The sequence below is a fragment of the Molothrus ater genome, chromosome 6 (assembly GCF_012460135.2).
Source record: "Molothrus ater isolate BHLD 08-10-18 breed brown headed cowbird chromosome 6, BPBGC_Mater_1.1, whole genome shotgun sequence".
Lineage (NCBI taxonomy): Eukaryota > Metazoa > Chordata > Aves > Passeriformes > Icteridae > Molothrus > Molothrus ater.
In genome coordinates, this window is record NC_050483.2 from 11,105,762 (window position 1) to 11,122,348 (window position 16,587).

At 43.8% G+C, this 16,587-nt stretch overlaps 1 protein-coding gene across 1 annotated transcript in view; it reads right to left on the reverse strand.

Annotated features, from left to right (window-relative positions):
- Positions 1 to 16,587, reverse strand: part of SWAP70 (switching B cell complex subunit SWAP70) — a 36,147-nt gene extending 19,560 nt beyond the window's left edge. The window contains 3 exon segments of the mRNA XM_036384051.2: positions 2,474 to 2,647; positions 7,642 to 7,782; positions 16,445 to 16,587. Of these exon segments, the coding sequence (XP_036239944.1) occupies positions 2,474 to 2,647; positions 7,642 to 7,782; positions 16,445 to 16,543 (414 nt within the window). The 5' untranslated portion in view covers positions 16,544 to 16,587.

Genomic DNA, 16,587 nt, shown 5'->3' on the forward strand with positions numbered 1-16,587 from the left:
AATTGCAAAAAGAAAAAAAAAAAAAAGAAAAAAGAGGAAACTCAGACTCCCAAGCTCCCAAGCACGTCTCAAAGAGCAGCTGCTCCACATGAAGTTGTGTTAATACATTAAATGGAGACCAAAGTCTTGTAATTTTCAACAGAGGATGCAAAAATCTTCAAGGGATCACCTTCTAAACTGAAAGCATGTGGCAAGTATCTCAGTTACTTATAAAGTGGAAAAGAAACAAACAAACAAAAAAAACAAACAAAACAAAAAAAAACCCAAAAACCAAAAAAACAAACCAAAAAAACAAAAAACAACAACAACAACAAAAAAAAAACATACAAAAAAACCAAAACAAAAGCCAACAAGTGGAAGGGAGGGAGGAGGGGGAACAGCTGGATCCCACACAAACTGCTGGATCTCTGAACCAGAACTGCAGTAGATGGTCTGTTGCAATATTCTCAGTCAAGGATCAGAGCAGGGCAGGGCAGGAGAGCCTGCTCCCTGGGTGGGAAGTGTAGTCACACATGAGAGGTTTACACTGCTCTCAGAAAAACATCAGCAGCAGGGCTTCCATCTCCCTCCTCCTCTCCTTCACTTTGTAAAAATCCCCTCACTGTACACATGACCTGCAAGGCATTTTGTAAAAAAGGCAGATACAAAACATCTGAGAAAAAGCAAAACTGGCTGAAACTGAGACTTTGCATTTTCACTTTGGGAATTTTGTGCAGCGAGTAGATGAGCAAATGGGAAATTTTCCAGAAGTACAGAGAACCTGATGCAGGACCAGTGCAAAGCAGAAAGGAGTGTGTTCAACAGGCAGCATTCCTCCAGTGGATGATTACATTACCTGTGTGGTCTGAGGGAAGGTGGAGTGAATACAGGCATTGTATAGGATAAGAACAGAGCAGCCTTTCTTTGTCAGTCAGGCTCTGTAAGCTTTCTTTAAACAAATTGCACAATTTAAATCTTGCTGTCATCAAGGAGATGCAGACACAGATCCACAATCAGAATTTTTTTAACAATCCAAGTAGAAGAGCAGTACAGGTTAACCTGGACATTAAGGATGGGAAGGAAAGCAAACAACAGCACATAGAAAATCTGGAAATCAGGAAATTCTCAGCTCAGTGCTGACTCTGCAGCACATCTGCCAAAGCTCAGACATGTTGCCATTACCTGGCAGCAGCGACAGAAGGCAGCACCAATCTGGGGCTTCCTTGGTGGAGAAGGAGTGGAGAGCAACACCCCAGAGCTGGCAGGGCTGAAGCTTTTAACCATGCAGCAATTCAGGAGATGTGAAATGTCTGCCCACAGGTAAGCCAGGCTGCACAGCAGGACACACTGACAAACCAGAGATGTGGATTTCAGTCCCAGTTTTGGCATTTTTAGTAGCTCTGACCTACCAAGCCAAATATAGCACCACTAAGAAAGGAGCTGTCTTAGCTTTTATAACCATGATCCCTGTTTCCCAGAACCAACAGAAACAAATGGGACAGCAAGCAAGAAGACTGTCTCATTTCTCATGGGAATACAGCATGCCAGGCATGGGCCAGTCTGGCAAAATCAGAAATGTGCAGAGTGAAAGTGTTCTGCTAAAAAGTGAGTCAGAAAGCAAAACTGAAGAGTTTATTTTGATAGGAGAGCTATCTGTACTTGAGGGTTTGGCACAACACCTTGGAGTCCAACAGTTATGTTGTGAGTGGCATGTTAACCAGACTGTTTTGGTCCCTGGCTGTTCAACAACTTGGAAATATTTATTATTCCATCCTCCAGTGCTGAACTGCAAACCACTGGGATTTGCATACACAGTTTTGCAAGGGATTATTTATGCCAACAGTTCTGATCTTTCTGCTTCTTTCCCCACCCATCCCAAAGGGGAGAATAGTGGAGATACCAAAATCTTGCTTGAGGGTTAAAATACCTATTTGAGTGCTGCCAATACTTGTTCATGAACTGCAAGAAAAAAGAGATCTCTCTGGTGTTATTCCTTCAGACATTTCAAGCAAGAGCGTTCAGGGGCTGGCTGGTTTTATCAGAAACAGACACCACCAGAAAATTTTGTATTGTCCTTTCCATCAGGAGGGTGACATAAGACTGAAGACACACCTTACAAGTCACAATAACACAGAACATGAGGACATTTTTTTTCAGAATCACATGGACCTTGTAAAATTGTAACCACCTATAAGTAAGTGCAGTGATTAAAGATCACATCCATGCATGTCCTGTTTATCCTGTTTAGTCCAGGCTGCTTAAATGACAGACACACAGAGCTATCAATATCTCAAGTATCCTGTGGAAATCCCCAGATATCCACCCTGGAAGACAGAGAAATGCATCCAAGGCCTTACAATACTAAAAGATGGGAATAAAAAATTTAAATTAAACAATATTTCCTCTTAAATCTCTAGAGAATACCACACTTAACACAGTTCAACTGAGATATTAGGCAAACTGGAGTTAAAGAGTTAAAGTTTTTGTTTCTTACCTCCTCAGGTACAATGATTAAAGGGTATCTGTCCTCTGACAAGAAGTTAAAAATAACCCACACTTTAAATGCATCTTCATCACTAATCAGCAAAGGACTTTTAGAGAGGTTCTTTTTAGCACAGAGAGTCCAGCACATCCTGTTGAATTCAACTTTGTCAAAGTTCCCTTGAACCTAAAGAGAAGAAATTGAAGAACAACAAAGAAATTGATATGTATGAATGGCACAGAATAGCAGATAGACAATGTTTGTCAGGTTTCATCATACAAAAAGCAGCAAGAAAATTGCAGTTTGCACAAAACACCAAGGCCCAAAAAGAGCACTGTAACAACCTAGTCTGACTTCCTGCATGGGGTAAAATAAGGATTTCCTCCTAGCAAAACTGACATCCAGCCTCCAATTTCTGGTTGAGTTAATTACACTCTGACTCCATGGAAAAGAGGCTACAGTGCACTCTGTTTCCTCTAGCACATCAGCTTCCAAACCATCTCCAGAACCCAGTTCCAGCTGCCATCCTATTGCACTGACTTACTGAGATGATTTTATATAGCAAATTTGGAAACCAGCATAGCCAAATCCACATGTGGATATGCTAAAAGCAATATTGGAGCAACAACTGGGAAGGACCCTTAGTATGTTTTTTACTTCACATTACTCAAACTAACTCTTGAAGAGTATTCATAAACACAAAATAATTTTTTCCTCAAATGTTAATGCACTTAAAATCTCTGTTTTTTCTCAACCTTCACCTCATTGATACAAAAATCCCTCTTGTTTTCATTATCCTTTATCATATCTAGCAGCTGCATCTACAGATCTGTGAATTATTTATACAGGCAAGAGCTCTAATTTACTGTTTTGTTTTCAAACCCTTGTTTAAGTTATACATTAAATCTATTTATTATCTCCCCATAACTTAGCAACGCTATTTCTTTACCAATGTGTTACTGAGTAAGGCATGTTTGGCACAGTAATGGAAGCCCCTTTGAGATTTAGAAAACACATCTAAGGAACAGGTTCTTGTACCTCTTGTGGTAGTGAGACCAGTAATGGTCAGTGGTTTTTTTAAAGATAAGCCAAACCACAGATCTCAGGTGCTTGAAGAGCACCAATGCAAACTGTCTGATTTCCTGCCCAGTCTGGCAAGCAGTCAAATACAGTGACCACAGCACACTGGCTCAGTCAGTGGCAGACATGGGAAGTTGATGAACTGATGTGGGTGCAGGGGAAAAAGAGGGGAAAAACGATTTAAAAAAAAAAAAAAAAAACAAAAGCAAACAAGAAACCAACCTGATGACAAGAACAGTCTCCAGGCATAAGAGTGAGGCTATCAAAAAAAATCATAGAGTTTGCATGCTTGCAGAGACCACCAACCTGAGTGGAGATGCAAGAGGCTACAGCTGTCCTTTGAACGAGGTGGCAGCTGTAGGAGCCAGAGCTGCTCCAGCCACAAGCCCAGCATCTGTCTTGCTTGCACAAGAAACACAGATCTTGAATGAAACATCAACTGAATGAACAAACACCCTCTGGATGAAGGGCCCGAAGTCAGGATTCCTTCACCTCTGTTCTATTCACCAGCACTTCCCTCCTTGGCTACTCTTGCCTGTGCTTTTTCTGTGTCCTCTCCACCCTGCCCAATGAACCAGGACTTCTCTTCTGGAAGTGCTTTTCCCACCCTGACAGTGAGCAGTTCCACCTTGGAAATGTCCTGGTGGTGCACAGGTTCTGCTACCACAGCAAAGCAGGAGTGCAGCCCCTCAGACACTCCTGTCACAGCCCAGGTCACCTACAGCACGTCCCTGCCACCAGGACTGTGCACCAGTTGAGCAGGAGGTTTCAGAACCACAGGGGAAGAGGTCCCACAGTGCCAGCAATCCCACTTTAGACATGAAAGCCCTTTTTTCAGAATCCAGATTTGGTTCTGAAACGGACTTTGTGGGGCCCACGTGTCATCCAGAACATAGACACTGTTTAGGAATTATCCAGGACAATAATTACATCAGCACACAAGCACTGGCTCTCCAAAATAACAAAAATATAGCAAGCATTGGTAGTCTAACTTGCATTCATGAAGTTGCCTGGAAGATGAGATAACCTAAGGTTTGAACAATGTCTCCCCTCACCACGACTCTTCCCTGCTCTGAATAAGGCCTGCTGTAAAATGGCACCACTGCCATCACTGAAAGGGAAACATTTCCAATTGGTATTTAAAGACAGACATTGTAAATAACAGAACATGCTAAAATATGGTTAAGGAACCAAGTAAAACAAATTATGAAGACACTACACTGGCAAATCACAGCTCCCTCCTGAAAGAGACATTTACAGAACAAGACAGGTTTTGTTTCTGATGCAAGAAAATTCTAGATAGATGTATCTGCTGAGTAACAAGATGCATAACACTGGAAATCTTCAATCAGACAATACTAATTACTCCAATAATTTACTGAAATTACCTATGTGAATAAAGGAAATTAGTTGTAGCAAATGTACCTCACTTAACTACCTTGTATTTCTTCACAATTGTCCCTTTCTTGATGATTCCTTGGTTCTATATAATAAAGCTTTATTGCAGGATAAGTTAGCACCAAAAAAAATAGAAAAAGTTACAACTGCATTTAAGAATACAACACAAGTTATTTCCAAAGGTTACAAAGTCCTCTCAATAAAATTCTAAGTCACAGCTATATAACTATTTTAAAATAAATTTAAGAAATCATCCATAAAATATTTATGAATGTCTTAAAGCAAAATATCTTAAGATCAAAAAACCTTTCTTGAGCCACTGGCTCTTGCTTGAATCAATTAACTCACTGTAAGATGCATGACTGGAAATTGAGAACTTCCTGTGTACCTGGGGTATAAAGCATCACTCCTTTTTTAGTAGCTTTGCTTACTAGAATATACTAACAGCAATTTTTCTACAATCACCCCATCTAAAATAACAGATTACGCCTTGGAAAAATAAAGAAGGAGTTTCTTGTTTGCTTTTTTGTTTATTTGTTTTAAACAAAGGAGACACGCAATGAATCAGTGACTTCATCCCACTGCATGTTGTCTTTTGGCACTGATGTAAACTCATCTCTAAAAGAAGTCACAGACAAGATTTTTCCTGTCCAAAAAGACAGCCTTCTGTCCAAACAACTTCACTGATTTTCTTATTTACAAGCACTCAGTCAAGATCAAATAACATCAAGTTATAGATAATTTAATCCTTTTCCTTAACACTTCAATCTTTTAAGATTAACTGATGATATGGATATATCAGGCAATCACTGGAAGCCAGATCAGTATATGAATAAAACAAAACAAAAAATTATACACAGTCATGTTCTTCCCTTTCATACCTACTTACTTACATAGCCAGGTCTGTAATTTTAATATAAAAGTGTCACTTAAATGCCATTTTGCTCTTCATTTCCATAACTATTCTCCCTAGAAACACTCTTTAACAATAAAGCATTTTTATATTTGAAAAAGCCATACACATCTCTTTTGGGTTTTCTTTACTTAATGGCTTGCTACTGTCTACAAAGAGTATTAACCCACTGTGGTTCAGCCTCTCCCACTGTAATCCTGTGGTCACATAAATTAAGGCCTTTTATCCCAGAATTTGGGGAAAAAGACTGCTTGGTCTCCACAGGATCTCTGACAGCCAAGATGAAGCAGAAAGGCTATCACAACTTCTTAGGGACAAAGCAGGATTCTTCAGCATCAAACAACCAAGACATTAAAGAGTTACCTCCACCTGTATTAGAGGCCAACAACTCCCACACATCAAACAGGACCCTCTTGGCCTGTCTCTCACACTCTTTGGGTAGGGGAGAACACAGACTAGGAGAGGCAGAGAACTAGAGAGGCTGATAAACTAGATAGAAGCTGATAAGCCAGACATAAGCTGCCAGACTGCATTATATATATCACATTCTCCACCACTATTAAATGGAGGAGCAGAAATCAGCAAATGGGGCTGAGGAATTTGCATCATCTGCAATTGCTGCACTGGACTTCTCGGCAGTATGTCAGCTCAGGACTTCTTCACATAACGAAAGAGAGCAAACAGCTCTGTATCTCTGCAGCCACAACATCAAAGTTTGAGGGTTTCTGGGGCTGGCCCTCAAGTGTACAAGAAACAAGAAATCAGTGGTGTTGAAGCTGATGTTTCCACCATCACGTGAGCTGCTTTTGCTACCCAGCCCAGTACGTGAACAGAAGACAGAAAAAAAGCAGGAAGATCACTGTTTGGGGCTTCCTAACTTTCCATCCCAGTGACCACCTATTTTACAACATGATGGAGAGGGAGAGCCCTGCTAGCTTTCCAGAGTTTCTCCTGAAACAAGGCACAACAGAAGACTGAATAATGCTCAGACATGAAAGGAAAAGAACTTGCAAGACATTCACAACACGCCCTAATGTCACCCACTGTAACCTTCTGAAGGGATCTACTTATTAAAGTACTTGGTGACAAACAGTGAAGATATTTTGATATTTTTACCCTTTCTGTTTGCAAAGGAGTGTGTGACAATATTCTGTTGTAGCTGCAGTATAAAGTGGGACAACCTCCAGCTCCCAGACACTTTCAGATAAATTCAGGCTGAGGTGCTTTATTGTCACAGCATATGTCACAGTAGAGACAGCCACAATACACAGAGTATCACTGCACAATTTCAGAGGGCTGCAAGCCTCTGCCCTTCTTGTTCTTTAGCCCAACCTTTCATACCCCTCATGTTGATGCACTGCACCTGTGTGCCCTCTGTTCCCTTTGGGGATTGGTCAGTAACACCTCAGCACCCATGGCTCATCACCTCCAACACTGCTCACCTGCTTCTCACAGCTGCAGCCCATTGGGGATGGGGCTCGGCCACAGCCCCACTCCCAATTCCCACAAACTGTGTGCCTACTCTTTATTAATATTAGCACAGTTCTGCATGACCACAGCTTAGGCAAGGGCCAGATGTAACAGGAAATACAAGATGTGGAGAGCAGTGCACTCTTCTATTTTTAGGCACGGGCTCCCCAGAGTAGCCACGCCATCAGGACCCACAGACACCCTCCCAGCCAGTGTTTCCATGCCAGCAGCAGCCTCCTGCAGGCACCAGTCACCACAAAGACACTCTAACAACAAAAGCTGATACAGGGAGCACAGAATATGAGAATTCAAAACTTACCTTTTCCAAGATGAATTTGTTTAGATAAGGCATATAACCCTGATTGGAAACTGGTCCTTCGTCATCGTCCCTAAAGTGCTCTTCCAAGGCCACTGGATCATGGGGAACGTTTAACACTGTGCACAAGTTGTGAGAAAGGACCTAAGGACAAAAGATAAACCAGTGACACTGCTGTCAGCCTTAACCATGGTGTGCTCCCTCCAGAGCAGACCTGTGACTCTGAAACCATGTGCAAAGTGATACTTTGATGTCACCACAAGTTCTGCCCCACAAAGTTTTGCAAAATGTAACTAAAAAATCCTCACTTGATGGTTTCAGAGAGTTGATTGTACAGAAGCAATGTGAGCACAGAGAGGTCCAGCCCTAGAGAGCTACAAATGCAGCTACACAAGCTCCCCTTTGTACATATATCCCCATGAGCTGAAAACCAGGAGAGGCATGCAGGAACACCAGAATAATATTTGTCGAGTGAAGTCAGATAGCTATCAAAACAACCACAATCACCTAGCCTTTGAAACTATAAATATTTATATCTAGTGAAAATGAGTAACAAAGAAACACTTTAATATGTAGCTTTAGTTTACAAAGAAAAGACTATTCAGATTAAAGCATTAACTATGGATTTCTCTCATCTGCTTGCTTTTGGGCTGCTTCTCAACATTGACCCCATGGTTCAGCTGCAAAGGAAAGTAATGTTACAGAAAGAGGAAGGGTTTAGGTGTGCTTCTCAAATTTTTATTTTAAAAAGCTATTTGCATGAAGTATGTCACGAACCTGACACCCACTAACACTCATGTCTGTTCTTGAGAAATGACCTTCAAGAAGAGACTACACACTTGACTAATTTTAAGGAAGTACTGAATTACTAAAAACAAACTAGCCAGCACATCTCAAGTTCTTCAGCCCGAGCTGAGCTTTGCGAGCACAGACCAACACCTCAGTACCAGCAGGAAGGCAGAGCCTGGGCAGGAGCAACTCCTGTGCCACCAGCACTTCCCAAAAAACAGCAAAGCACCATCCCTCCCCCTGGCTGTTCACACTGTCTGGGGTCAGGTCAGACCTGTAACAGGCTGCCCACATCACCCCTTGGCATGATGCAGAGCTGAGCCTCTGAAGATGATGTACCACCAACATGAGCTGGGTTAAGGATTTAGTATTACATGCCACGGTTTGCATGGGAAAAAATGTAAAAAACGCCAAAAGTACAGCTAAAAAAAAGTTATACAAAGGTAAAACAGATCACATCTTTTCAAAAGGTATGCTGCCAGTGCTATTATTTTTTTTTAAATCGACAACTACATGGGACAAAGTGCAACTGAATTTTGTGGATTTTATATAGAATTTTTTAAAACAGACCAAAATGATGCAAAGAGAAAACAGAAAAAAAAACCAAAACCAAATGTGCAGAAAACTTAAAAGCATGCCTACTATGCCTATTTAGGTGAGTAGACACAAAAGATGGTCAAAGATGAAGTAGTTGTAAAAGAAGAAGTGAAAGTCTGAAGTCGTCAAAGCCTAGGAAATCAAACCAAAGCTACACACTTAAAATGTCTGGGCTTTCCCCCACCCACCTACCACCAAGAAAGAAGAAAATGTACATTTACTATTCTGATGCATGATAAGGAGACAGCAGAATCTCTGTGTTAGTTAGCAGAAAATATTACAAAGATAGCCCAAAATGTATATTGACTTCAGAGGAGAATTCCTCTCTACATACCTCCAAAGTTAAACTTGCTTTCAGAAAAGAAGACATTTCCATGAGAAATACATATTTTCACAGATGTATGCTAACACTAAGGCATTAGAGCTAACAAGGCCTAGAAATTTTTTAAGAGTTAAACAACAGCATCAGCCATAGCACAACAAAAGCTGCACCTCCCAAAGCAGCAAAAGAGCATTTAGAAGTTATCACATTTCACAGCACTCTCCATCAATAGTATATTTCACTTCAATCCATCCTTGTCTCCAACCAGATCAAGAATTTGAGTCCATGTGATTTACATATGGGGTTGGGGGAATGTACTATCACGTGTGCTTCCCCTTCTATTTAAGGCTTCTGCTGTTATTTATAGAAGCTTGAGGGATTCTTGAATTTCTGAGAGAGAGAGAGATGATTACTGTTTTTCAACCACACTGGAGTTGCTAATACTATAACTAAAAAAATACTCAGCTAATAAAAATATTCTGAAAGCATGACTGATTTCAGCCTACTACCAAAGTAAATTTAAAAGTCTTGATAAAATACTTTCTTATCATGTGCTTTCTACATATTTGTCTTCCTTTTTTTGGTGTTCTTGCTGTGCTTGGGCTGTCAGAAACCTAGGTGCTTTCCACATCAAGTGACCAACTTACCAGGAAAGAATTCCACTTTCAATGATTTTCTAAGATCTGCTTTATCTGTGATCTCTCTGGTGCCCAGGGCCCTTTTCATAACTCAGGAAATTCCTCGGCGCCTGCCAAAGCTGCCGTTCTCAAACGCGGCCAAGCGCCAGCTGAATTCTTCACGTGCAGGGTAAGCCAGAAAAGTTCTGCCCTGAGGTCTCCTTTGGTTTGGTTTTGTTCTCTCAAATCACATTATCTGGACCTGAAGATACTCTATGTTAATTAACAATTTCTAAAAACCCCAACAAGTAGCTGAGCACTAGACTAATTGGGGCACAAAAGAATCATCTTGCCTTGCAGAAGCTACATCAACCATGAGGAAGTTTTGCAGCAGTCAGGATTATTCCCCCAGTGCCCACAGGGTTGCTAGGCAGCTTTCTCCTTCCGCATTTATCATGCTCTGGATGCCACATTTAACAATTTACCTTCGTGCCAAAGCCAGCTCCTGCCCCAGCCCACACACTCATCTCTGCTGCAGCACATGGGCACAGTGGGGTCCCCAAACTGGCGTCTGAGACAGCACAGGCAGCCTGCAGGGGGTTCATGACACCAGTGCACTCCAGGTATAACAACTCCTTCACTTTCCCTTGAAAGTTTTTAAGAAGGATGCCTGGTGGCATCCCATCTTTCCCTGGGAACACTGAAGGTGTTCTGTTCCAAATACAAATACAAGCAAGCTGTCATCACAGACTTTGGATTTACTTTATTATGTCATATTTTATGCTGCTTTACCTTCAGGTCTACTCTGCCAGAGCTGCTCCTCTCTTGAGTTCCCATTTTCCAAAACTTTCAGCACATGTTGAATTGTTACCATCTGAGTAGTTTCATTTAACCATATCCGATACAAGTGATCTGCATTTCTACAGGGAGAGGGAGGATCTGACTACTTACTGCTCAGTGACAAAAATTTGGCCCAGATGACAGTGGGAGCCTTACCAGGGCAAACTAATCCTGCAGCAGCCATTGTCAGCTTCTTGGTAGTTTTCTCTTTTTCTTTTCCATCTTTCAGGGGGGTCCGCCCATTCCCCGTCTCTTTTTCAGATTTTAAAATGTTGGCATCCCAGATCCCAACAGCTCCATTCGGTGGCTTTGTGTGAATTCATTCCAAGACATTCTTGGCTCATCTCTCCCTAACATCCATGTCAGCAGCCAGCCAGCCAGCCAAAATAAGGCTACTCACAAGTACTTTCCCTTTTTCTTTCATGACCAGTGTTAAAAGTAGCATCATGTAAGCCCCTCGTCACAAGCACCAGGTCTTTTCATCCAGGGTACACCATACACACACCACATCCTGCATCACCACACCCCCAAGGTCCAGCTTCCTTATCCACTCAGGTAGCACATACCCCATCTGGAGCCTCATTATTCAACATCAGGGTTCCTGCAGCAGCCTCTTCCCAGCTGGATGAGTGTATTCCAGCCCAGGTTCCTGACACTTGTGTCCTTCACCCACACAGCTCCTTTCACCACTGAGCGCTTGGACATCCCTCATCACCATTTTCAGCAACCTCACCCCTCCTTCTGCCTTCATTATCTGCACAATCCCCCTTGGCCTCCAGTCACATCCTGGGGTCAGCCTGAATCTGCCTAAGGAGTCACAGCCTTTCTGTCCTGGGGCTCCCAGCCCTTAGGAAGAGCTCCTTGTAAACATACTCCAGGTACTGCAACTTCCTTCTACATCTTCCCTGACAAAAGAGAATCACAGAATCCATTAGGCTGAAAAAGACCTTTGAGATCATCAAGCCCACCCTATGACAGAACACCACCATGTCAACCATGGCACTGAGTGCCACATCCAGTCTTTCTTTAGACACCTCCAGAGACTCCATCACCTCCCTGGGCAGCCCATTCCAATATCTAATCAGCCCCTCTGTGAGAAGATTCTTCCTAATGCCAACCTGAACCTCCTGTGGTGCAGCTTAAGTTTTTGTTCTCTTGCTGGCTGCCTAGAAGAAAAGACCAATCCCCACCTGGCTACAAGCTCTCTTCAGGCAGATGTAGAGTTGTAAGGTCACTGCTGAGCCTCCTTTTCTCCAGGCTAACATGCCCAGCTCCCTCAGCTGCTTCTCACAGGACTTGTGCTCCAGACACTTCACCACCTTTGCTGTCCCTCTCTGCACTTGCTCCAGCACCTCAAAGTCCTTCCTAAACTGAGGGGCCCAGAACTGGACACAGCACTCGAGGTGTGGCCTCACCATGCCCAGTACAGGGGACAATCCCTGCCCTGCTCTTGCCGGCCACACCATTGCTGATCCAGGCCAGGATGCCACTGCTGCCTTGGCCACCTGGGCACAGGCTGGCTCAAGGTTAAACAGGCTGCTGATCCACCAGGAGCTGCTCCTCTCAAGCACAGCCTCATGGCCCTGTCATTTCCTCGTGCTCCCCGTTTTAGTCTACAGGCTGCCTAGGCTTTCCTGGCACAACATCATGCCTCCCTCACACCTCACCAACAGCACGGCTCACGGTTACCCTAACTCACACACTGTGAGCCCTGCTGACAGCCCCAGAGCAGGACCCTGTCCCTGAGTCACTGTGAGTAATTTCCTACTGCCCTGCACCACCTGCACAACGCCGATTGTCCAACGGGGTCCTGCCCACTCAGCCAGGCTCCCACCCTGCCCCTGCCTCACTGCATTGTTCAAGGTCTTCCTCTGTGCTCAGACCACCCCTCTCACCCCTGATTACACCATTCTTCCTCTTCCCACAGGCCAACTTCTCATCTAGGGGAAAAGCAAAGGCAAGGGGTACAACAAGCCTGTAACACTCCAGAAATGAGAACAGACCGGTATGGATTTTCTAAGCCTGACAAGTAGTTTTGGTCACCCAAAGTTATAATACAGGCCTGAGTGAGACAGTATTTGCTCATGTGGCTCACCATCCACATTCTGCAGATAGCACCCAGGAGTCCAAGACCCCAAGACTTAGAAAATAAACCCCAATGCAGCATGGAAAACAAGAACACCAAAATAAACCCACTGCCTAAGCAGAGACAAGTCACAAAGCAACAAGTGGAAGAGCTGCCAGAGAGGGTGTAAAAACTAATTGGTGGATTTTTCCAAGATCCAATCATACACACACACACTACAAGCAATTTTGCTGGCTGTGAAGTGGAACTGTATTTGAAATTACAGTGTTTCAAGATCCAGATGAAATGTGGATTTAACGCTGATACTTAAGAGAAACTTCTAAAACAAGTTAATTTTAAAATTGTAGGTTGTAAGAAAGATGAAATCGAATCTAAGTGTAGAAAAGGAAGTAATTTGGATGTAGCTCATGCTGGAATCACAGGAGCAGCTGTAACTGTGTACACAGAACTTACACCTGAGCCTTGCTGTATCAGTGTTTGAACATGCCAAAAAACACACTGGCAAAACAATGACTGTGTCCAGCTTTAAAGCTGTAATTTAAGAACAGAATACACAAATGTTTCTGCTGATGTAGAAAAAAAAGACTTAAACGCTGCAGCCAACATAACAGTATAACTTCTGAAGACTACCAGTTGAAAAAAAAAAAAAAAGTAGAAAAACCCAAACAAACAAACAAAAAAAAATCAGTGCATACTGGAAGAAGACAATATTCAAAATTACACTAAGAACTGATTTGACTGTCTCCTCTCTCAGCAGCTCAGAACATATACAGAAGATACAAATGGATAAAAGACATCTCATGACATCCTTACTATTCCAAGCAAGTCTCATTTTTGCCCTCAAGCATTTGCTGTTTCTCCAGACTCCAAAACAGACCAAACTGACTCACCTCTATCCATCTGCTCTAGATCTACTGAAAACAAATGTGTGACGCAAACCCTTTGCAGTAGGGCCTCAACTACAGAACACACACACACACACATATATATTTATTTTTCTCATAGTATTTAATTATTTATTTTTATGGAAGGTTCAAAGGTCACTTCTAGGCAGAATAACTAAAAATCACTTCCTTTAACAACCAAACGTATTATCCTTAGGAATTTCTCTGAAATGTGATGGCACCACCTTATACTGGATTACAGAAACCCATGGCCAGTAGGTTTTCTTACTGAGAAGGGAATAGTTCAGCAGGTTACAACACTGCCATTCTCACAAAGCAAAAAGGTTTTTATCATTTTTTAAAAACAGCCATTCCACTCAATTATTAAGCATATTTTTCTAATGTCATAGATCTCTACTGTTGGTCATAGATCTCTAACCTGTTGGTCTCCAAGCATCATCAGTGCTCCATTTCACAGGAGTGCTGTATCTTCCTCATGCTGATGAGAAACACTTCATTGGGAAATACCTTCTAAGGACAACACAGTCCTATCTCTATCATACAGGAACTTCTCTTTTGCTGTCCTGCCTGCCCTTTTTAATTATGTGGGGCTACTGCCACCCTGCACACCTTTTCCCCCCAGCAGGACCATCAGTTCAACACCTCAGCATTTGCCACAAAAAGTCTGTGTAAGAACACCCTCTACTCCCTCCTGAAAACTAATTCTTGGTGGCCACAGGAGAAGGTGGCAACCTCGTTTCAGACTTGTTTCTGCACTCACAGATCCTCCACCTCACACTTCCCACAGGAATAATTATGGGTATTGATTGAATATTAATTATTCCCACAGGAATAATTAATAATTATGTCACAGACAGAACTGCACAAACACACAAAGCCCTGCTTTTTTTAATGACACTGTACCAGCCCACCAGCACAGTGGCACCTCCTGTAGCCATTTCCTTCAGGCCAGCACCTGAGTGTAGGAATGTGCCCTTCACTGACGGAGCGACAAAATTATCTTTTGTCTCCTTAAAAAGGAAAAAAGCCCAGAAGTCTCTCTCCTCAATTAGCTAAAGAGACAGCTCACAGGACCTTAGGGACTTCACCTCAAACTTAAGGATAACCAATTAGACAGATGCCAAGAAGTCCTGCCTAAGCAATTTACAAGAAAAAGAAGACAACAAGGGAACTAATCGCTTTTGTCAGGTGTTTTACCAGGAGCAAGAGCCTCTTACACTTAGCTCGGTTTTTCTCTGTAACAAGCTTTGTTATTTTGCCTTTTATTAAAACTTTTCTGTTTCCAATACTGCCAGAGAAGCCATACTGCTGATTTTATACCATCTGAAGTAGCTGAGCTATCTCAGGTGTGATAATAGATGTCCAAGAGCTTATAAGACCTAGCTCGAAGAGACCATTCTATCGCCTGAGGTTTTGCAGTGGCCTGCACCACGACATCTGCAGACACTCTCAGGTGAGTGCATGGAGCACACCAGCTGTGGTGGGCAGCATGACAGGAAAATAGAATTCCTATAAAAAGCAGGACGATAAAAACAAAAAAAAAAGGCTTCTCTGCTACTTGCTTCAGTTCATCCTGCAAGGCTGGAACACAAAGACTCACTTTCATCGACACCCAGGACCTGCACACATTTTCAGCCGGAGTTCACAGCCAGGTCTGGCGTCTGGCCCGAATCCTGCCCCGCAGTCACTTCTGGCCGATTCCGGCTCTATCTCACAGCCCCATCACCCCAGCAGAAGAAAAGGAGAAGAGGAACAGGCTGCTTGCAGCACGCTGCCAGCTCCGGACCCTCATTACATAATGCTAAAAATAAAGTCCGTCCGTGAGCGACCAACCACGCTTGGGAACAGCACCCAGAGCGCGGCCACTGTCGCTGGTGGAGTCAATGCCACAAAAGGCACAAACCTCGGCTGACTGCTGCTGCCCACGCAGCCCCAGCGCCGAGCACAAGGACCCACAGTCTCGAATGTCAACAGGTGTTGCGTTCTTATTCAAAATATTTATTTAGCCAGATTCCTGCTATTATTCCCAGGCCAAGACGGTCCCATAAAGCAGGGCCAAGATGGGACTGGATTCAGCGAGCTGCCTGAGAGCTCTTTTAAGAGCACAAACACTACTTCAGCATATAAGCTAAGGAAAGAATGGCACAGTTGGAGCCTCTTGACTAATTCTCCTGTTTATATCCAAATAAGAGGGCACTGTGGAACCTCTCTCTCCCCTTGGCAAGCTGTGAATTTCACTTGGACGCAGCCAACCCCTATAGATAGGACCTTGTGGCTACCCCACAAAAGATTTTGGCCAGAAAGGGTAGCAAGGACATGTGGTTGAAAGCCGACCAGAAGCACAACAAGGGTTTGTGCGCTGACATCCCGGGGAGGACGGAGCGGAATGAAAATCAGCCTGCCCGGGCTCCAGGACGGCTCCGCGCCAGCCGCCCGCGGGACGGAGGTGGCCGGGGCCCGCAGGGACAGCGAAGCCGTGGGACGAACGGCGGGGAGAACGCGATTTTCAGCGCCCAGAGAGCCCCAAAGCGAGCGCCGTGTGCCCCCAGAGGCAGCAGGCGGGTCCCAGCCCGCGCCCCGTGCCCGCGGCGTCAGCGCTCGGCGGGGACCGACCCCTCGCACCCCACCGGGCTGGCCGCCCCCCGCTTGCCTTCAGCTGGGACTTGGAGACCTTCCCGCTGCGGTCGAGGTCGAGGGCGGTGAAGGCGTGCCAGATGGACTTGAGCAGCTCCTCCTTGAGCCCCACCATGGCCGGCCCGCTCCCGGCCCGTGCCCGCCGCCGCCGCTGTGGCC